This window comes from Equus quagga, chromosome 15 (assembly GCF_021613505.1).
Source record: "Equus quagga isolate Etosha38 chromosome 15, UCLA_HA_Equagga_1.0, whole genome shotgun sequence".
NCBI classification, from domain to species: Eukaryota; Metazoa; Chordata; class Mammalia; order Perissodactyla; family Equidae; genus Equus; species Equus quagga.
The window spans coordinates 92,469,834-92,491,161 of NC_060281.1; the positions used below are offsets into that span (position 1 = coordinate 92,469,834).

Below are 21,328 nucleotides of genomic sequence, written 5' to 3' on the forward strand. Positions count from 1 at the left end.
ACGAATTGCACGTGGCTCTGGCAGATCACGAGATTGGAAGGAGCTGCTCGGGGAGACTAGTGCCTGGCAGGGAAGGCCAGGGGCCTCCAGGTGGGTCAATGGCACGCCTCTCTGGCACTGTCCCAAGTCCCCATGGCACAATTCCTGGATCTGTGTCCTCGACCAGGTCAGGAGCAGGAGGCAGAGGGGGGACAGGCTCTGCTTGGGCTCCCTGTGGTCCTGCAACTGACGTGGGGGGGCGCCGTGGGCAGTGCTAACCCTGATGACCACTCAAGTCTCCTGAGCCCAGACGACTGCCCTGCACGCTCCCCGCAGGGAGGCTGGCCACACGGCGGCCCCAACCCTGGCTCCCCGTGGATGGCTCCCAGCTCCAAGGTGGGAAGCCATTCCACACCGAGGCCCTCCCTGGAGCACTCCTGTACCTACAGGGCCTGGGGATCCTGGAGCCCCACAGAATCCCTGGGGGCCCAGTGCCAGGGCTGTGCCTGAGAGTAAGACTCAGACCTGGGACCCAGGACGGATGATCTCTGGGCCTTGGTTTCCTCATCTGTAAAGCTGGCTGGTTAAGGACACTCAAGGGCATGTACGGTCCCTTCCAAATCTCAGCCAGGCTATCAGGCACATCTGCCTGTTTCCCCTGTGTAAGCCCCTCTGCACAAACAGAACCAGCCCCGTCATCAGCAAGTGAAAGCCCATTTCACAGCAGTACCGTGCACCGCCCTCCACGCGACATTGCTCGACACCGCGCCATTGTTAAAGCACTGAGACAAGCTCCCTTTTCGGGCTGAATAACAAAGCACGTGGTAGGGTGGAGGGTACACACTGTTGGAGGACAGCCTCGAGCAGCCCCCTCCTCAGGGTGCACTGCACACACGTTAGGGCCTGCCCCGGGAGGGCTGAGAGTCCCAGCAGCTGCGTACCCAGACGCCAGGGCATGAACCCCGGCTCCTCCTGAGCCGCCCGCTTCTTGACCATCTGCTGAGCAGCACTGTGCGCCAGGCCCTGCACCACAGCACACGCCAGATGGGGTGGGTGGATAAGGGAGCTGTGAGCCTGCCCTCATGGTGTGGTGGGGCTGTGAACCGTCCAAGAGGTCGGGGGGGGGGGGACTCCCCTGGGACAAGGAGGGGCTAGTGGTCAGGGCAGGGAAGAGGCAATCCCTTAAAGTCTGGAATCTGGCTGTGTAGCACCTGCCACCTGCCAACCTGACCCCCTAAAGGGCATGTCCTGGTGTCCCACTTGTCCCCCCCAGCTCCTCGACACACCTGACTAGCTTTGTGGTGGATAACTGGTGGGGATGCCAGCCCACCACAGAGAGCCTGGCTGTGGCCCAGACCACCTGTGGCCACAGTTGGTCCTGCATGAAAGCAAAGGAGGGGACACCCCTGGGAACCGCTGCCTGATGGGTCCTGAAGGAGGGGGCAGGTGTCCCCAGGCAGCGTGAGGCATTGTAGAAATAATGTGACTGTGCTGCGTGTGAGCGCCTCTGTTCCCAGCTCCTTGAGCCACTGGGAGTGCTGGGTTCACTGGGGTGTCCGGCCCCCAGCCCGGGCCTGCACAGCAGGTGTACAGTAGGCCTGCCATAGTGCTGGGAATGCCGACAGCTCCACCAGGAATTAGACAGTGGGCAGTGAGCAAGCTCCTGGTGGGTTTTCAGGTGACAGCACTTTGACACTTTACAGCCAGCCCTCTTAATCTGTCCCTTCTGAAGGATTGCTCCACTGTCGAGTGGCCGCAGAGACCATTAGCAGATCCGCAGGGGCAAAGGTTGGGCGGCAAGTGCCTGCCCCCAGCACTTTCCCGCAGCTCTCAGTAGAATGTGAGGGTCCTGCCTGCCAGGGCACTAAAGAGGAAAGGGCAGAGCAACTGTGACAGCCAGCTGAGTGAGGAGCCCACAGCAGCCTCGGGCACACGACCTCTCGGGGCTGTCATGGTGAGGCGGGCAGCCAGCCAGCACCCTCTGTGCCTGAGTGGGGCCACAGCTGAGCCTCCGAGTTTAAAGCCAGTGTCTTTCTTTACTTCCTGGAAGAGCTCCATGGGACAGGTGGAGAAGGCAGGCCAAGCTGCCAGGAAGTGGCCCTCCTGCAGAGGGAGGGCAGGCAGCGGGCAGGGTGGCCTGGCTTGGCCCCCAGCAGCAGGTGTGGCTCAGGTAGAGACCACAGCTGCTGTGAACTACAGGCCTGGGCCCTGGGCCCAGCTTGGCCCATGACTTGTCCTAAGCCTGGGTGCCTCCACCTGTCTCCCCTCCCATGGGACAACAGGCACGGCTGCTACCCCACAGGATCAGTCAGGTGACGCATCCCTGGGCCTCCCACATTGTCTGGGGGAGCCCCATGTGGGGACTGTGGAAGCCCACCTGACTTTGGAGTCCCCAGATCCCTGCCAGGACTGCAGAGGGGGACACAGCCCCATGCCGGCCGAGGACCCTTTAAATCCTTCCCGGACGAGGGCCAGGAATCCTCAGTGAGGCTGGGGGTGGCTCCTGGGGTCTGCCCAGTGCCATGGTCGGTGGGCGCCCCAGAACCTGCTTCCCCGGGCATGACGCTGCCCAGTGCTCGTGGCAGCCCTCCATGCCCAGGAGCCCAGAGCCTGACGTTACCCTTGGCAATGTGCTGACGCAGATGCCAGCCGGCGGATGGGGTGGGGGCAGGGGGCTCCACCAGCCCTCTGTCGGAGGGAAGACGAGGCCTCAGAGCTTAGTGGAGAGAAGAGCTCTGAGGAGCTGTGTCCAGAGCCTGGCACTGGGCCCCCAGGTTCCTTTGGTTTCTGCAAAAGTCGGCATGGCCTGTTCTTGACCGCCTCACCTTTGCCGGGCACAGGGAGGAGAGTTCAGGGCCCTCCAAAAGGAGAAGGCAGGGTGATGCCCCTGTCCCCAACCCAATGGCGCGCTCGGGAGGAGGGCAGGGGCACAGAAGAGGCGTGCCGGTGGCAGTGACAGGAGCTGCCTGCAGGAGCCGGGAGAGGCGGGCTCTCCTCACCGCCTGGCCTGCTCAGCCCTGGGCGGCCGGCCCACCTCGGCGGCCAGCCGGCTGGAGAATCACGAAGGGTATTGTCTTTCCTCGGCAGCCTGTTTGTTTTCCATCCTGAGATCTTGCTGGTAGAGCGTGAAAGGTCAGAACCATTTGGAATCCAGTGAATTTCCAGCCTCACTTGTTTCTCATCAAGAATTTCCTTTTCTGGTGAACAACCACCTCCCCAGGACTGCTGAGACCAGGGTGGTGGTGGTGGGGGGGCACAGGCCTGGCTGCCAGTTCCTCCCTTTAGAAAATGCCCTGGATGGCCCCCAAGCCTGGCTGCCTCCAGGGGGTAAGCACAGGCCTCACAAGACCCCACAGCCAGGCCGGTGGCCATCATCCCTGCCCAGGGCTGCCCACCATGGTCCCCCCAACAGGGCAGGGCTGGGAGAAGGCCAGAGATGTGAGTCTCCGCAGGGGCAACCTTTCCACTCAGTTGTCCACCCAGCCCAGCTGGGCAGCTACTCGCTCGCACACAAGCAGGGACCCACCCTGTAATGAATGACAGCAATGGAGGGGCATGTAGACACCAGGCTGGGGTCAGGGAAGACCTTAAGAGGAGGTGACACCTGAGATGAGACCTGAAGGATGGGTGCAGGGTAGTGAGGGGCAGGGGGCAGGGTGGTCACGCACTTAAGGCTGGAGAGAGCAGAGCACGTGGGAGTGAAACAAGCCCATGAAGGCCAGAGCAGAGTGGAGAGAGGCAGCGAGGAGGCGGGGATGGGCCAGGGAGCCGGGAAGGCCTCAGCAGGAGAAGGCCTGGCCTTGGGCCCGTCTTTGAGGACACTTGGTTACAGGTTTGGAGAGCAGAGACGATAGCCAAAGCTGTCCATGGAACACGGGATCAACTCAGGGCCCGGCATCCTGCCTCCCACATCCTGGCACACCTGTGGGCATAGGCTCGGTGGGCAGAGCCTGCCAATGGATGGTCTGGGAGCCCGGCCTGGCACCCAGGGAATTCGCCACATCTGCCCTGGAGATGACAGATGAGGCAGCCCCAAGATCCAGGTCCAGGAGGCCTCAGAGCACAGGCTATCACTCGCCTCAGGACACAGCAGCAACAGGCAGAAGCCGGGAGTGCCAACCACTGAGCCCACGTCTGGGCCCTAGCCGGGGCCCCTTGCCTCGTCTCACAGCCTGGTCAGTCTAAGCCCTCTGGCCACGCGATGCCTCATCAAGGAGCCTGACTTGCTTGTCTGCTGGGCTGTCGCCTCCACCCACAACCACACAGGGCGCTGAAGCGGGGGCAGGCAGAGGAGTGATAGGGCTGAAGCCCGAGGGCCCCACAGCACTGGGAGCAAGGCAGGCCTGCCCATGAGCAGCCCTGCCCCTGTGGATGGCGTGTCCTCAGCCTGGGCTCCTCTCCCCGGGGACACCATCTCTGCCTGGGCACAGCCCTCGGGAGGACCGCCAGACGCATGGAGGGGAGGTGAGGAGAGCCCTGCCTGCTGTCTCTAAGCCACCTGCAGCTGCTTCCCTTTCTCCAAGAGGCTGGGCCTGCTTCTGAACCTGATGAAGGGTGCAGACCCTCTCTCACCCAGAAGAACACTCAAGCACCCAGCACAGTGGCCACAGCCTGCAGCCATCCACAGACTTCCTCAAGGGCCACAGCCCCAAGTAGGACTCCCGGCTGAACCCAAAGAATAAAGCCACCACCTGCCTTAAAAAGACCAGGTGAAGGGGCTGGCCCCGTGGCCGAGTGGTTAAATTCGCGCGCTCTGCTGCAGGCGGCCCAGTGTTTCGTTGGTTCGAATCCTGGGCGCGGACATGGCACTCTGCTCATCAGGCCACGCTGAGGCAGCGTCCCACATGCCACAACTAGAAGGACCCACAACGAAGAATGTACAACTATGTACTGGGGGGCTTTGGGGAGAAAAAGGAAAAAAAAATCTTTAAAAAAAAAAAAAAAAAAGACCAGGTGAAGGAGCAAGCCCCTTCTTTGCCATTGGCCCTGTCCCCTGGACCCTGGAGCTGACCACTCATCTCTGAGCACGGTGGATCCCCCCAGAGCATCATCCCTCCTTCCCCTAGGTTCCTGCCAGCTCGCGCCTCCCGAGCCCACGGCACTCACAGCCCCACACCACTTAGAGCTCCTTGTGGCCCCCCTGCTTGCCCCCATGCCCACCCCCGCCCGGGATCAAAGGGCTCTTAAGAGCAGATTCTGGGTCTCTGCTGGGTGCTCCTGCTTGGCGCAAAAGCTCTGCTGCAGGGATGACCAGTGGGGCAGCCCCGGCTACACCCAGCCCTTGTCTGGGCCTCCACCACCGCCACTCCTGGGCACCCAGGGAGACTGCAGAGCCTTGTGTGCTCGGCCTTCTGCCTCGGTTGGGCCTACCGTGTGCTGCCCACCTTCTCCTTGCCAGGGGCCTGGCACCTGCTCCTCAAGCTTCTACCACTCGGCACTGGGCCTGGGTTGCCCCTCGGCACCTCCCTGCACTGCTCCCACCTCTGGCCCCCGCCCCCCCCCACCGCATGCCTCTGAGCCCCCTTCCCACACAGTGGTTCTCAGCCTAGGCTGCAGGCCTGAAGGAATCCCCACACCCGCCCAACCCCTGGGGATGCAACCTCAGAAACAGATCTTAATCCTATCACCACAAGACCCTCAGACCGAGATGTGGTTGTGGGGCCATGGCCGCTATTCCTAGGACCTGGCATGGTGCCTGGGTCTGGTAGGAGCTTCGTGCATTTATTCAACAGCCACGTGGACCAGCAACTGGATGCCTGGCCTGGGCTCTGTCTTCTCTTCTCCTGCAGAGCTGCCAACCTCCCTCCCAGCCTCCAGGGCTAACCCCCACACACCTGACTGCAGCCTGACCTCACCTGCAGTGAAGTCCCTCGTAGCACCCAGCTTCCCCTGCCTCTTCCCCAGCAAGCCTTCCCCAGCTCTTGAGGAGCCAAGGGTCCCTCCTCTGGGCTCTGAGTGACATGGTCTTGGGGCCTAGGGGAAGGCCCCACTCAGCAGGGCTGACCCTCTGTGCCCTGAGAGCATCAGGCTTGGGGAGTGCTCTGCTTGAGGTACCGAGACAGGAGCCGCCTGAGCCCGAGGCCTGCAGGGGCCACGAAGGCAGTGCCGTCCGCAGCTGGGTGAGGGCGGTCACAGCCGAGAGGCATCCTGCCCAGTGGAGCCCAGGGTGTGGCGGTTACAGCGAGGGTGTTCAGAGCCCTGAGGGCCTGTCAGAGCACCAAGGTGGGAGTGGAGCCCTCTCGACTGGGGTGGTCAAGGAGAAGTGTCATCTGGGGCAGACATTCGGACAGCAGGCAACACTGTGATGTCCTGTGGTGCCTATGACACCTGCCACGCTCCGAGAGACCGTGCCGCGCAGTAGCAGCCCTGGCTCCCCAGACAGCGGCCTCTCCCGCTCTGCCCTACAGCATACTGATGAGCCCACCTGCATCTAGGAGCCAGCGGCAGGAGCAAGAGAGGAAAAGCCCGGCACTCACCGTCTGGTTGTCCTCATAGAGCTTCAGGTCGTAGCCGCTAAGCTCCACACAGAAGATGATGGCTGTGACGCCCTCGAAGCAGTGGATCCACTTTTTGCGCTCTGACCTCTGCCCGCCCACGTCCACCATCTTGAAGGTGAGCTCCTTGAAGGTGAACTTGTTCTCCACGATGCCTGTGGTCATGTCCCGGGAGCGCAGGATGTCCTCGACCGTGGGGATGTAGTCGGGCGCAGCGATGCGCTCCAGGTCGTTCAGGTAGTAGGCGGCGTTGTCCTCCAGGTGGTACTCGCTGGAGCGCCCGAAGCAGGCCTGCGCCCCCGAGTCGGCCCACAGCCGCCGCATGACGCCCAGCAGCTCGGGCGTGATCTCGCCCTTGCTCTCAGCGGGGCCTGTCAGGGCGAAGAGCTGCACGGCGTCGTAGGCACGGTCAGGGTTGTGGAAGTCGATCTTGAGGGCTGCCAGGGCGCGGATGATGCGGGTCAGCGAGTCGATGGCGTTGTAGATGATGAGGGGCTTGTACTCCTTGCAGGCCTCCAGGTTGAAGCCACCGCTGTGGATGATCTTCATCTGCTTCACGATGGTGCTCTTGCCGGAGTTGCTGGTGCCCAGCAGGAGGAGCTTGATCTCACGGCGCTGCCGCTGGCTCTCCGAGCGCAGGTGGCGGTCGATTCTCCGGGACCGCCGTGCCGCCTCTTTCTCCTCTGAGCTTTGCCGACATCCCATGGTCCGGCAGCGGCGGGCCCAGAGGCGGAGCAGGGACAGGGCGCCTCTCCTTGTCGCCACCAGGCGGGGACGCTGAGACGCGGGCGGTGTGGCCGACAGACCGCCCGACAGATGGAGTCCAGCTGCCCTCGAGGCGCTCAGCGTGCGTGGAGGGGCAAGGCTGTGCCGCGCTGCAGTCCCTGCCCCAGTGCCTCTTCTCCAGCCGGCATGGCGCTTGCGCGGTGCGGGAGGTGGCCACGCCCTCCCTCTAGTGACACTCCAGCTCCCTGGGCCACCGTGGGGCCTGATTCACCACAGTCACTCTCTGTCCTCTCGATGGTGGGAAGCAGTCTGCTCGGCCTGCCTAGGCTGCTGCCGCCTGGTCGCAGGTTGCTGTGGTGATGCTGCTGAGCGCGGCCGGAGGCTGGCCGCCGCTACCGGTGCAGTGGGCGCTCCCTGCGGCCCCCCTGCCTCGGGCATCCGCCCTCCACCTGCCAACAGAGAAGAGGGTGAGCCTCCTCCCACTGCAGGCAGGGCGGGAAGGGCAGCCCTGGGGATGGCGGGAAGTGGCCTGGGGAATCAAACCCCCGCAGCTTCGTGGGGGTCTGCAGGGCTCCTGTCCAAACCACAGCAAACAAACACGCCCAGCCACAGCACCAGCCCCGCCCGGAGGCCACTGTGCCTGAAGCCGATGCCTGAGGAAAGAGCACTTAGTGCTATACCAGGAACTTGGCCTGAGGGTCTTCGAAGGTGGGCACTGAGCCCGGGGCCCACTGCCCATCCCTGCCCTGGACCCGGCCAACCCCACCCTCCCTGAGCCTCAGTCTCCCCATGTGGCAGTCCCGTCGTGATGCCCCCTGCACCCTCGCCCGCAGCTGCTGGGGCCGTACCCACGTGTGCCACAGCACTGATGGGGCTTCGCCTCTCCCTGGCTACGGTGTGGTCCCAGGCTAGGGTAACTGGGTGCCCTCTCTCTTATCGCCTCCCATGGGAGCTGGTCACTCCTGCTGTCTCCCAGGGCAGGACCAGGTGGAGGCTGGCCAGGCCTGGGAGCCAGCAGACAGGCAAGGGACAGAGCAAGGCGGAGGCCACAGGCTGGGAGCCCCAAGGGGTAGACAGCAGCCTGGAGCTGCCGCTGTTGGGTGGGCAGGGCAGCCTCACTCCTGGTGGGTGAGGTGGAGGGAGGCTTAGGCTGGGCAGGCCAAGCGGTGGGAGCAGGGGCTGGTGGAGGGGGAGCAGGGGCAGGGCAGCAGTCCAGGTGTGGGATGCAGGACAGGCCAGAGCACGTCTGAGGGCACTGAGAATCACTGAGTCCAGGACAAGGCAGGGGCAGCCCAGAGGCTCCCCAGTCTCAGGCCGAGTCTTTCATGTCCTTGCCCTCCATCCTGTTGTCAATAAGGAACAGCTGCGCTCACACCTAGGGCAGAGCCTCAACACCCAACTCTGCCAGACACCTGTTGACCCAGGACATCTACATGCTCTTCCCAGGGCTCCCCGGTGACCTGTGGGCACCTAGGCCAGGGCCCTCCACACCAGGGCAGCTCCAAAGCTCAGGCTGTGCCCCCCACTGGGAGCCCAGGGGGGCATCTGCCCCCACCCTGACCACACGCACACCTCTTGCCTCCTTTCTCCCACCACTGTTCCTGCCTGGCTGCCCCAGCAGCACCCCCATTCTGCTGTGACCAGCGTTCACCCTTCCAGTGCCCCCATTACCCATATGGCAGGCCCTGGGCGGGAAGGACCCGAGTCCAACAGACCCTGGGAGCCAAGGGCCTTGTCTGGTCTCCTCACCCACCGTTCTCCTGGCTGGCCTCTATGCCTACTGCTCCCAGCGATCTGCTCTGAGCAGGCTCCCCGCGCCCCTTCTCTCCCTAGGCCAAGGCTCCCTGCCTCCTATCCCCTGAGGCCCACCTGCCTCCACCTCTCAGGCCGCCCCTCCCCCAGGCCAATGGAGCCCCTGTTCTCAGGGCAGGTGTCTTCAGGTCTCAGAGCCTGTCCCTCACTGGTCACAAGTGTCTGTGAAAGGCACAGTGTCCAGTGCAGAGCTTGGTCCCCAGCAAGTGCCAGCCTGTGCCAGCCAGTCCCCCAATGTCCCTGTCACCTGTGAGCGCCCCCTTGTTCACCTCTCAGACAGCTTCCATCCCCTCCCTGCCCTCTGCAGCCTGCCTGGGTGCGTGGGACCAAGTGTGGCCCGTGTGCTGAGGCCGCCTCCTCTGGACAGGACGTGGGGAGGGCAGGCCTGGAGCAGCGCGGGCGGACCACGCAGGTGCTCAGTGAGCAGTGGTTGGGGAGGAAGGAGGGAAAGCAGCTGCCTCAGAGAGGCTAAGGAAGTTTCCTGCTTGTCCGCGGTCCCACCACCCCGGGAGGAAGGACGATGAGGCCATGTCTCTGACGAGAGAGCCGTGATTAATGGGACGGCCAGTTGGTGCGGTCGCAACGAGGCTGGACCGTGCTTAGAATGGGCGCCCTGCGACGACCCTGGCCAGGCCCAGGGCAGTGCTCACGGTGCGTGCGCTGCAGAATGGTGTGCACGCAGCACACACGCTTACACGTATGCATGCAACACACGAGCAGGGGTCTGGAAGGTGTTCACCGAGCAGCAATGAGTTCTAGTTGTGGAATTACAGGGTTTTTTCCTTCTCTGCAGTTTACTCTATTTCAATACTACACTTGCTTCAATGAACTTTTGTCATCAGAGAGATCTGTAAGCAAGCATCATGGCATTCGCAAGGCCCCAGCCCCGGGCCATGCCCCTCTGCTCCGGACTGAGCATGTGGGGCAGGGACCCAGGGGCCATGCCCCTGGGTCCCTGCTGATGACCCGCAGCCCCTCAGGTGTGGAAACGAGTCCAGAGGCCTCAGCCGGCTGCCTGGGACATCTGTTCCATCCCAGCAGCCACCCAGGCACTGGGGACCGTCCCTGCCAGTGTGGTCACTCTGGCAAGAAAGCTGATGCCTGTCCTCCTGAAGGCAATGCCAGCCAGGCCAGGTGTGCCCTGTGCTGTTCATTACCATTTTTCTCAGTTTTGTGTTTTAAAATCCGAGGGACAGCCAGGCCCCAAGTGACCAATTGTCCCTCAGCTGGTCAGTGACAGGGACAATGATCACCAAGAACAGCAAGTTCGTCCCACCTCTCACTGCCTCCTGAGACCAGCAGGCTCCCAGACGCCAGGTCTCCAGGCCTCAGGGCAGCCTGCAGTGACCCACTGCTACGACATGGTCTAGCCCAGGCAGGTGACAGGAGACCCAGCCTGGGGCTGTATGGGCTGGTCCCTTGTCTCTGTGAGGCCTGCACCTGAACAGACTGAGATGTCGGCCACTTCCTTGCAGCCCTGTGCGGTCACCTGCCCTAGGAGCTTCTTAAGCCAAATGCTTCCCCTCGCAGCCCAGGCCCTGGGGGCTGCCTGCCCGGCCGGGCTGTGCTCAGGGGCTTGCTCCTTGGTGGCAGTGCCACTCGACTCACTCCTGCCCTGGAACTCTGCTCTTTACAGGCCAGTTCACGGGCGGCCGCCCTGTCCCCTCTGCTGCCTGTGGCTCCTCCACGGCCTCCTCCTCCTCTGCTCTCTCCCACCAGGCCAGGATTTCCTTACAAGCGGTGAGGCCCTCACCAAACACCATGGGCACAAAGGCTTAAGTGCAAGACCTACAACTCTAAAACCCTCCGAAGAAAGCACAGGGCAAGAGCTGCATGATGCTGGATTTGGCAGTGACTTCTTAGATATGACGCCAAAGCACAAGCAACCAAAGGACAAACAGGCAAACTGGACTTCATAAAAATTTAAAAAATTTACACATCAAAAGACACTATCAACAGGTAAACAGACAGCCTGCAGAATGGAAGAAAACACTTGTAAATCATTTATCCAATAAGGGATCAATATCTAGACTATATGGGGACCTCCCACAACTCAGCAACCAACACAAACAACCCCATTCAAACCTGGCAAAGGACCTGAATGGACGTTTCTCCAAAGACGTACACACGGCCACTAGCACATGAAAAGGTGCTCAACATTACTAATCCCCAGGGAAATGCCAATGGAAACCACGAAGAGATACCACTTCACACCCAGAAGGACGGCTACTATCAAAACCAAAACAAAGCTGGAAATAATGAGGGCTGGTGAGCACGCACGTGGAGAAAGTGAAACCCTTGTGCATTGCTGGGGGGAATATAAAATGGTGCAGCTGCTGCGGAAAAGAGTATGGTGGGTCTTCAAAAAATTAAAAATAGAATTACCAGGGGCCAGCCTGGTGGTGTAGTGGTTAGGTTCATGTGTTTCACTTTGGTGGCCCCGGGGTTCACAGGTTGGGATCCTGGGAACAGACCTACACACTGCTCATTAAGCCAGACTGTGGGAGCAACACACATACAAAATAGAGGAAGATTGGCACAGATGTTAGGATGGCTCAGGATCAATCTTCCTCACTGAAAAAAATAAATTACCATATGATCCAGCAATTCCACCTCTCGGTGTATACCCACAAGAACTGAAAATAGGGTAGGGCCAAGTGTGGAAGCTGTCTGCCATCTGCATGAGGCTGCCACTGACAGTCACACCTGGGTGGGTCCCTCTGCTAGAGGCACCCTCTTCTTTCAGATCAGCAGAAGGCCCCACTTGGTTCTCCCTGCACCTCCGTGGGGTGCTGCTGCGTCCCAGGGGGGTAGGGGTGGGGTCAGTGGCCTGAGACCAGCAGGCCAGGCTGTGCTTGGTGCAGAAAGGGAGGCCTGCAAGTGGGAGTCCTCTCTGAGGCTCCTGCCAGTCCTGCTGCTCTCCAAGTCTAATCTGGCCTTTACTGAACCTCCAAGGATTCCCCCCGTTGGTGCAGAGGCAAACGGCCAAGGGCTGGACAACCACAGTGTTCCCTGGTCCCCAGGGCCCAAAACCCAGGACCCCCCACGACAGTGCTGCTGGGTCTTGCTGGAAAGTACTGAGGAATGGGTGAAGGCGTGTACCAGGCAAAGGAGGAGCATGTACAAAGGCCCTGTTGGGGAGGGAGAAGAAGGGAGGAGAGAGGAACCATGGTATGACTGGGGAAGTAAAGGAAGGTCAGAGTGGCTGGACACAGAGAGGAGGAGAGAGGCACAAGGCAAGAGGAGGGGCAGGGCCAACTGGGAGAAGCTCACTTTGTAGCTGCACATTTGTGACTGTGTGGTGGCATGTGTGCAGATCTGCGTCACTCTGTAGGACTGCACGCGTACGTATGCACTGGTTTAGTTATGTGCTTGCATGTGCAGGTCCGTACACGTGTGTGACTATGCAGGTGCACGCACACGTCTGTGTATGGCTGTGTGTGTGTGCTGGGAGCAGAGGTGCAAGTGGAGAGGGGGCAGGGCTAGGATGCGGCACCTGGCTGAGGCGAGAGAGAGGTGCTGAGGGGAGGCCAAGGGGCTGCCTCACCCCACTGCTCCGGACTGGGCTGGGCACTGCTGAAGGAAGCGCAGACCCGTTCCCAAGTGTGCAGAGGCGGGAGGGCGGGAGTCACACCGAAGGCACAAACACACAGCGATGAGGGCAGGTGCTGAGCACCAGCTGAGTAGGGTCGGGGTGCTGGGCTGCAGGCCACCCCACAGGCGACAGTGAGAGATGATCACGGGCAGGTGGTGAGGGACGTGAACCAGCCGGTGCAAAGGCCCTGAGGTGGGAATGTGCCCGGCCAGCCTGAGGGAGAGGGGGTGGCTGACACGGAGGAAGGGGCGGAAGCAGGAGGTCACTGCTAGGGCTCTGGCTTTGCCTCCGAGCGATCGGGAGCCAGCCAGCCTTGGAGCGAGGGGTGCCGTGCTCTGCCTTGTGTGTGAACAGCATCCCCAGACTGGGGGATCGTGCAGGCAGGTGTCCAGGTGACAGGGCAGCAGAGTGGCGGCTGGGCGGGAGCTGCAGGCGTGCCCACTTGGGCCCTGTGTGTGCAGCTGGTGGAGGCGCCTGGTTGGCGGTGCAGGAAACGGGCTCCTGTGGCCGCGGCTCTCCACAAGCTTGGCGGGCGGCCCCTCATGGCCTCCCTGACTCGCCCACCCACTTGCCTGTGGCACTAAGGCTGCCAGGACACGACCCCAACCCCAGAGCCCGCACAAGGCCCAGGCTGAAAGGGCTCCCCCTGCCATCTCAAGGCTGGACAGTTGGCCTCCTGCACGCATACACACACACGAGGCTCCCTCGAGGCTCCCCTGCCCGCCGCCTGGCAGGCCTGGCCTGCCTTCACGTCACACTGCCCCCTGCCCAGACATGACCCTCTCACATCTCTATTCATGTCGCAGATGTGGGGTGACAGCCCTGAGCCAGCGGTGGGCAGACACAGTGATGGAATATGGTGCTGCCTCCTCTCTGGGGCCTCTGCACACTGGCGCTCTGCAACCAGACACCCACCACGCCAGGCCTCAGTCCCGCATGGGCATGCCCCCCACGGCCTGGCACAGAGCTCCAACAGTGTGACACCATGTCCAGTGTCGCCCTCACTCACAGCCAAGTTAGGGCCAGGGCAGAGCAAGGCTGTGGGACACCGGCCCCGACTTCTCTCTGAACAGCCCCTCGGAGCCCTCCCCCACAGGGGAAGGGAGCCAGGGCCAAGGTCACCTAGTGTCACTGCCCAAGCCAGGCTAAGCCAGAGGGTCTCCAAGGAGAGAAGACGGCTTATCAGCTTACTGGGCTGGAGAAGGCTGGAGCCGGCGGGCGGGGCGCCCTCATCCCAGGCCCCACTTCCTGGAGGGAGACTGACAAGACAAGAAGCCAAGCCCCTCACTCTCCAGACTCCCTCCCTCCCACTCCACACCGAGCCCTGGGCCACCAGAAAGGGGCGAGACACTCCGCCAGGGAGGGAGGTTGGTCAGTAGAGGAGACAGACCCACTCCAACACTGAATGGATGGAGAGGCACGGTCCCTTCCGGGGCTCCAGCAGAGGTCACTCAGATGGCCAGCCGTGTGGGGAATGGGGTTGGACCCCAGAGGCAGAGGGCAGTCCAGGTCATGGGGCCAGCAAGGCAGAGTGGGACCACACAGCCAAAGCACAGATGGGCCCCAGCCCGATGCCCAGCCCCAGTGTGGGGACCCACGGAGTCTGAGGGCCTGTCCTGGGGCTGTCCACCTTCCTGAGAGCTGCCTGCCCCTCGCCCTGCGGAGGCCCCCTCGCCCTGCCTGGGCGGGGCTGTGACTCAGCACGACTGCCCTTCCCACACCCCAGCTTGCTCTGACACCCTCTCCGCTGGTGGCTGCTGCCCTGCCCTTCCACCTTGGGACCCAGCAGCTGCTCTGTGGTGACCTGGAGGGGCTGGATGGAGGAGGCCGGCAGGTGTCTGTGCCTCATGCCCTTCCTTGTGTGAGGACTTCTGGGCAGAACAGGAAAGGCGGGAGTCCCAGTAGGCCCGCGTCTCCGAGTTTGCAGGGACTGCCAGGAGGAGACACATGTTGGGGTCCACACACCTCTGCTGCTGGCCTCGGGGCCGCCTTGGCTCGCAGGTCAGAAGGGGCTCCCCCCAGCCTCCCAGGCCTGAACCCACCCACATCATCTCCACCTTCTTCTTCTAACGAGTAAGTCCCTCTCTGGTGTGCCAGAACCACCATCCCGGCATCAGTTCCCATCATGGCTCTATTTTAGAAATAGAAGGTCTGGAAGAGCCCTTGCCTGCAGCCAGGCTATCGGCGTTCCTCCCTCTTAATAAGGAACCATGTCCCACCGCCCTTCACGCCTGGTGTGCTGGAATCCGTGCTCGACTTTCAGGCGATGTTTTGCACGCTCCTTCCACCTGAGCGCCGGGCGCTGGGTTCTCTGTCTGCGTCCCTTGTTAGGTCTTCCCAGAGCCTGGCCTGGCCCCGCAGAGCCTTCTTGGTGGCAGCAGCTCCCCTGTGGTCTTGATAAGCCGCCGTCCTCCACCCTGCCTGGTCTCCTGCTGGTTCTGAACAGCTTCCCTCTCCTCGCAACCCCTGCCTCCACCAGCGTGCCGCGGCCCCAAGCCAGTGTGTTCCTCCTCTCCAGCGCTCAAAAGCGGGCGTCCTCAAGCAGTGGGTTATTGGCCTCACCTTCACGTCGCCCTAATAATGGTCGGCTCACAGTCCAGGACCTGCAGACTCTTCATGGAGTTGTTTCCATGTGTTCTTGGACCGTCAGGGACAGCTGTGGGCTGGGCCTTGGGGAGGGTCTATCCCAGAGCAGCTGGGCATGGTGGGGTCAGGGAGAGGGCTTGGCTGCACTTCCCGAGTCCACAGCAGGCCTCTGAGGGCCTCCAAGAGCCACTGGGGCCACTGGGAGGGAGGAAGGCTGGCCGTGCTTCAGCCATGACCAGCCGGGGGACAGCACGCGCCTCCATCCCGCAGGGGTCAGCTCCTGCAGCTGGGCACCTGCCTGTCCTCGCACACGTGTGTCGTCTTGCGTCAGCCCCACAGTGCACCTGGGAGATGGGCGGGACGTTACGGAAGTAGACACTAAGATTTGAGGAGGGGGGATGACCTCCTCAGGGCAGCCTGGCTGGGAGGCTGCAGGGCTCCACTTCCGCCAGGCGCCCCAATCCCCCGTACCCGCAGCACCAGCGACCAGCACAGCCTGATCAGCCGCTCTGTTATCTACTCAACGGTTTTCTTTAAATTGACTTGGGTTTTTAACTTAAATAGACGTACTTTGAAAACTTCATGTTCCTACTTTAAATGGAAAGCCAGAGGCACTCACCAGACAGCAGTCACCTGAAACGCAAGTGAGTGTAAGGGACCACGGCAGAGGCGGCTGGCCAGGGCTGGCCCTGTGGGAGGGGTCGGGCGAGGCCCTTGCTGTTAAACGATGCGCGTGAGCGGAGGGTGTAAGAGCCACACTGGCAGCAAACTGGGGTTTTCTCCTTGAGGAAAAGGATGGAGAGACAAATAAATAAGGACAACCTTCCTCCCAGGGAGGGCTGGTGCTGCTCACAGCCGTGGCCTCAGGCCACATCATCCGGTCTGCTGGCCACCCAGCCCCCTGGGGATGCAAATGGGTGCACAGGGAACCAGGGCCCAGATGCCCTCTCCACTGGGAACCCGGGGCGGGAGAGGAGGGGCTGGGATGGCGGCTCCCAGGCTGTGGTGTCAGCATGCACCCCTTGTCCTCACTCAGGCCAGGGCAGCACCTCTGACCTGCTGTGGCCCCGTCCTCTGCTCAGTTCCATTTGCCTGTTCATCAGGGCACCCTGGACCCAGGCCTGCGGCCCTCCAGCCTCAGATCCGAACAGGCAATCGAGCGGCCATTGGGCAGCATGATCATCAGCGTGCCGTCTGGGATTGGGTCCTGGTACGTTCAGGCTCTGCTCCGGGCTCGGGGACAGGGGGCAGGGAACAAGCTGAGTCTGTGCATCAAGGAGCTCGTATTCTGGTTGGGGAGACCGTGAGCAAATATGTCAGCAAGACCATTTCTGATACAGAGCCGCGCCATGGAGAAGAGGGAGCAGAGGCGTATAGTGGGGTGTTGACTAGAGGGCTAGTGGGGGGAAGGTCCAGGGAGGTGACATTGGAGGAGAAACAATGACAAGAAGCCACCAGTCACACAGGGGTGGGGGAGGGGAGCAGGGCAGGTGGGACAGGGGCACCTGAGGGGGACATTGCCCCAAGGGCTCGGCTGGGCAGTGGGAGCCCGGCCTAGGCCCAGCTCAGGACAGGTCCACCTCAGAGGAAGTGGCTCAGTGGTGGCGGCCCTAGCAGGGACCCCCCCAGGGGTAGAAGGCAGAAACTGCCCCCTTGAGATTGCCTTTCTCCCATGGAGGTGCTGTTGGTGACCGTGGTTGGCAACCCGCGTCCAGAACCCGGCTTGGATGGAGGCATCCGGGCAGTCCACTATCCCTCCCCAGGTGGGATGCTGGACACGTGGGTTCCCCAAAAGGCCAGCAAAGCAAAGCCAGGGAGAGGCTGAAGGCGCCATGTCTCCCTCACACCTTACAGCCTGTGGGCCTGGCCCACATCGCACACAGCAGAACCCAGCTTGGCACATCCCAAACACTCTGATGGTTTCTGATCCAGCAGCACATACTTTTGGACTAACAAGCCACATCTTCCCGAGGAGATAAAAACCCATGCTTGCCTTGATGCCAGTGACACTGGATGAGGGACAGGGACAGGCCACCCTCCAGGAGCTGCCCTCCGTGGGAAGCCAGCCTCCACAACCCTGCCTCTGTGCTCCTGTGAACCCCACAGAACCCAGGTCCCTGGCTGCATCTCCCAGGCCCCACTCCACAGTGCCCTGCCCTGGCCCACCAGGTTGACAACGTCCCCCTTTGAGGCCAGGCGAGAGCCTCCCTCTGCAAGGGCCCCTGACCCACAGCACCAGGCAGCCCCCTTGAGCCCGGGGGGCCTCAGTCTAGACTCCCGACTGGCCCTTAGTGACCCCAAGCAGAGCGTCGAGTACTGCTGCTCAGCAGTGGGACTGGACTTCACTCTGGGAAGAGGCCAGCAGGGACGCCCTCGGAGCGGCCCTTCCTTGGCCTCTGGGCTGCTGGCTCCTCCACTGGTTCCTGCCTGCCCACCCCCACCATCCACCTCTTCCCTGCCCACCTCAGCCTCCTCTCTCCCTCCCCCGGCCGCCACTCTACTTCCCTCTAAGCAGGTGTTCTGTAAAAGATGTGCAGAACAGATGGAGGGGAAGATGGACGAACACCAAAAAATACTGCTACACAGCTCCAAAGCTTCCCCAGCACGCCCTTCTGAGTGTGCTACCTCACGTGACCTTGCCCAGAGGCTGCGGCAGAGGGTCCACTGGGGTCCACAAGGGGCCTCTCAGGCCCCGGAGGTCTCCACTGACCCATGGACCACTCCTGAGCCCTCGACACCCCTGGGACCCCTCTGCCTGTGCCTACCCCTCCCCCAGACGCCCCATGGCATCTCGCCCACCCCTCCCCAGAGTGGCAAACTGTGCTTTTGTCATCCCCTGCCCCCAGCTTCCAGTTCCTCCTCCAATCTTCCTGTCTTCACTGAGTGCCCAGAGTCCTCCTCGGCCCTCCTCCTGCCCACTCCCCTCTCTCCCTCCCACCACCCCTGGCAGGCCCCCTGCCCCTGCTCTTCCCAACCGGCTTGTGCCCCACCCAAAACACTATGCTGACACTTTGCACCTGCTGAAATAAGAGCCGGGGTGTGGGGAGCTTGGACTCTGCGCCCCACAGCACACCCCAGGCCTGGGCCAAGGGCCCATCAGCTCTCGCTGGGAGGAAACCAGCATCTCCTGGTCCTCGGGCCCTCCTGGCACGATCCTTGTGCCGGGAGACCCCACACTTCCCTGCAAGCTGCCCCTCGGCGGTCCCAAGGAGGCGCTCCCAGGTTGGCCTGTCCAGGAGGGAGCTCCGCAACGTGGTCCAGCAGCACGCCCCCCGTCCAAGTAGAGGGACCCACCCCTCCTCATTCTAATGCTAAACAACAACAACAAACCAGCCCCGAAGATTCCACCGTTATTACAGATACATTTCCAAGACCCACTAATGACCATCATTAAGTCACCATCGAAGCTGGGACTGCCGGCTGTTGGCATATTGAAAAGCGACTTAAAGCGGGGAGTCACAAGAAATGATAATATGTACTTTAAACATTTTATCTTAACTTAAAACAGATAACTGTAGGTAAACATACACTCATGTGCCAATTTTTGGAGTGGGCCAAGAGCTCCCCTCAGAGCACAGGCTCACTTACTGGAGGCGCTGTCACCGTCCCTGCTTAAAACACACACACCATGCGACGTCCAGCTGACTTTCTCCACGTGGCGTGAGCTGGCAAAGTTGCCGGGACCGAATCCTAGGTTGTCACGGCTCCCTGTCCCCAACCGCAGAGCTGTCCTGGCCACACGAAACCTAACCACAGCTTTTACTGAGGTTTCCCAATGCATCCACCTAATTCCCAAAGAAACCCTCTTCACGTTCACAGTTCAGCAGTTTAGATGATGTTCAAGGACAGAATCACAATGACAACTACAAGTGGCACACACAGGTTTTGGACAAACAGCATTGACTCAAAGGGGTGGGTGCTGAAGCGCACGGCACGGGGAGCCACTGTCCTGGAGCAGCTGGCCTGCCGGGGACACAGGCCGGCATGTTTTACCACAGGAATGGAGAGTGCCCATCCATCCAGCAAGCACTGGCGACGGGGTAAAAGGAGTTCTGAGCACCAAGATTTCTGTAAGGCTTATAAATGACTTTGCATTTCCTTTATCACAACAGCTTCTGCAAATATTTGAAAAAATAGGAGCAATTACATACGCGAGACACTACTGATTGGGGCTTGGGGACATGTGACCCTGTGTGTGTGGGTTCTTTGCAGACATTCCACAGCTACCCAGGCCCAGGCCACTGGGTTAGCTTATCCATGGCCCCCAACCTGCCTGACGGCGTGGCACCAGCAGACCCGCAGTGTGGTGCCCCTTAAAAGCAGCCCCTGTTTCTTTGCCTCCTCCTAGTTCTCTGCTTATTTTGGAGCCAGAGTCCGAGTGGATGGGAGAAGGACCAGGGTTGGTGTGCAGTGTCCCCACCTGCAGACAGGCTCCCACCAATGGCTCTGCCCCAGCTAGGCAGACTGTTGGCCTCAGAGCGCCACTGCTAATGATGACCAGGGAGGCCCTCCCCAATGGCCCCGTACTGTCCTGTGGCTCTGGATGCCCTCAGCCACGTGTCCAGCCTTCTGGCCCACAGCCGCCAAGGCCGACCAGACGAGATGAGATAGCACCGCCTGAGGAACACTGACTCAGGAGGAAATCAGGCCAGAGATTTCTCGGGGCCAGGAGTAAATAAATGAAAGTGGAAAGGCTCCACAGACAAGGGGACGGAGGCTCTGCGGCGCAGGGAAGAAGTGCCACCCCGCTAAGGGCCCGGGGAAGGGGCTGCCACGGGCAGAGCTGGGCTCCCGGGTGGCCAGAGTGAAGGTACCTGCTGACTTTCTCTCAGGCCTCTGGGCTGGGTGGGCTCTTGGATTTAGCCATTCTGGGTCTCTGTTACCCTGAAATTTCCTGTCCCCTGCCTCTAAGCGTGGCATCCCATGGTCCCATGCCCCTGCCCTCTCTGGTGAGGGCTCCATGGGGCCAGACAAGCACCCGGCTCCTTCCCCAGCCCCTCGTGCCTCCCTGTAGCTCCTTTCCTGTCTTTCTCTGCTGGAGGTGGGCACCACCTCCTGTTGGGGCCCGCCTTCTTCCTTGCCCTCCCCCACAGCCTGCTTCCTGAGCCTCCTAAACTCACACAGGCCTGCAGGCTGCGGAGTCTGAGGATTCTGCAGATTCAGGAGGAAGGGCCCAGGAATGTGCATGTTGTCAAGTACTGGGGGTCCTCCTGAGGCCAGCAGCCTGGGGCCCCTGCACTGGAAGCTGCCCCAGGTCACTCTCAGTGGCTGGCTCCGGTCCTCCCATCCGTGAGGGGCCACCCCCAGGAGTCTCCAAGTCTGCAGCAGCCTCTGACCCCGTCCTGATGGGGTTCTCCAGGAGCAGAGCCTGAGGTGGGAGTTTCTGGCATGTGACTGGCGGAGGAAGCAAGTTCAGGAGACAGGGATGCAGGACGGGGCGGGGCAAGTAGGCACAGGTGTGGCTTCAGCCGTGTCTGGCACTAGCCTGATCCCACGGGGAGCTGTGGAGCGTGACTGGAGTCAACGCTCTCCCGCCTTGAGGGAAGGCGCAGGGCCTCCCAGGCACTTCCGGGCAAGGGGCCTCTGAGGGCCCAGGGCAGTTCTCCAGCGAGGGGCGTAGCTCTAAGCAACACGACGAGGCGGGGGGGGACGGAGTGAGGCAGGCAAGGGGGCTTGGCAGCAGCAGTCGTACCTACTGCAGGCCCAGATCTTTCTCTCTGCCCCTCCCCACTTCCTTTCTAACAGAGCCTGGTGCCCGGGTCAGGGCTGGGCCTGGCAGGCCTCAGGAGAGCCTCTGTCTGGAATCTGACCACTTAGCCCTCCAACCCCGAGTCTCTCATCTAGATTGCCACAGTGACCTCTCAGGCCTCCTTGCTCTCTCCCGGCCCCTGCCCTCTGTGCTCCCCCCAGCAGCCAGGGGGATCCTTGTGAAAACATAAAGCAGAGTGTCTCTCTTGTGCTCAAAACCTTCCCACAGCACACCATCTCAGTTCTGAGCCAGAGTGCCAGTCCTTCCAGGGCCCCAGGGCTCTGTACCGGCCCCTGCCTCTGACACTCCTCCCACGCTCCCTCCACTCTCCATCCTGTGGAACTGCTGCCTCTCAAGCACATATTGCATGTTCTCCCTCAGGGCCTT

The 21,328-nt window shown here is 61.6% G+C and overlaps 2 protein-coding genes across 4 annotated transcripts in view; one reads left to right on the forward strand and one right to left on the reverse strand.

The window, feature by feature from the left end:
• RSPH14 (radial spoke head 14 homolog) overlaps positions 1–21,328 on the forward strand; it is a 78,274-nt gene that overhangs the window by 37,215 nt on the left and 19,731 nt on the right. The gene's annotated exons all lie outside the window — the stretch shown is intronic.
• The window catches only part of GNAZ (G protein subunit alpha z), a 53,612-nt gene that overhangs the window by 23,646 nt on the left and 8,638 nt on the right, over positions 1–21,328 (reverse strand). For both annotated transcript variants that reach the window (XR_006885398.1, XM_046640712.1), the window contains exon 2: positions 6,456–7,648. Coding sequence is in view for 1 of the 2 variants with exons in the window: in XM_046640712.1 (XP_046496668.1) it covers positions 6,456–7,178 (723 nt within the window). In the remaining variant the exon portion in view is untranslated. The remainder of the gene's footprint in view (positions 1–6,455; positions 7,649–21,328) is intronic.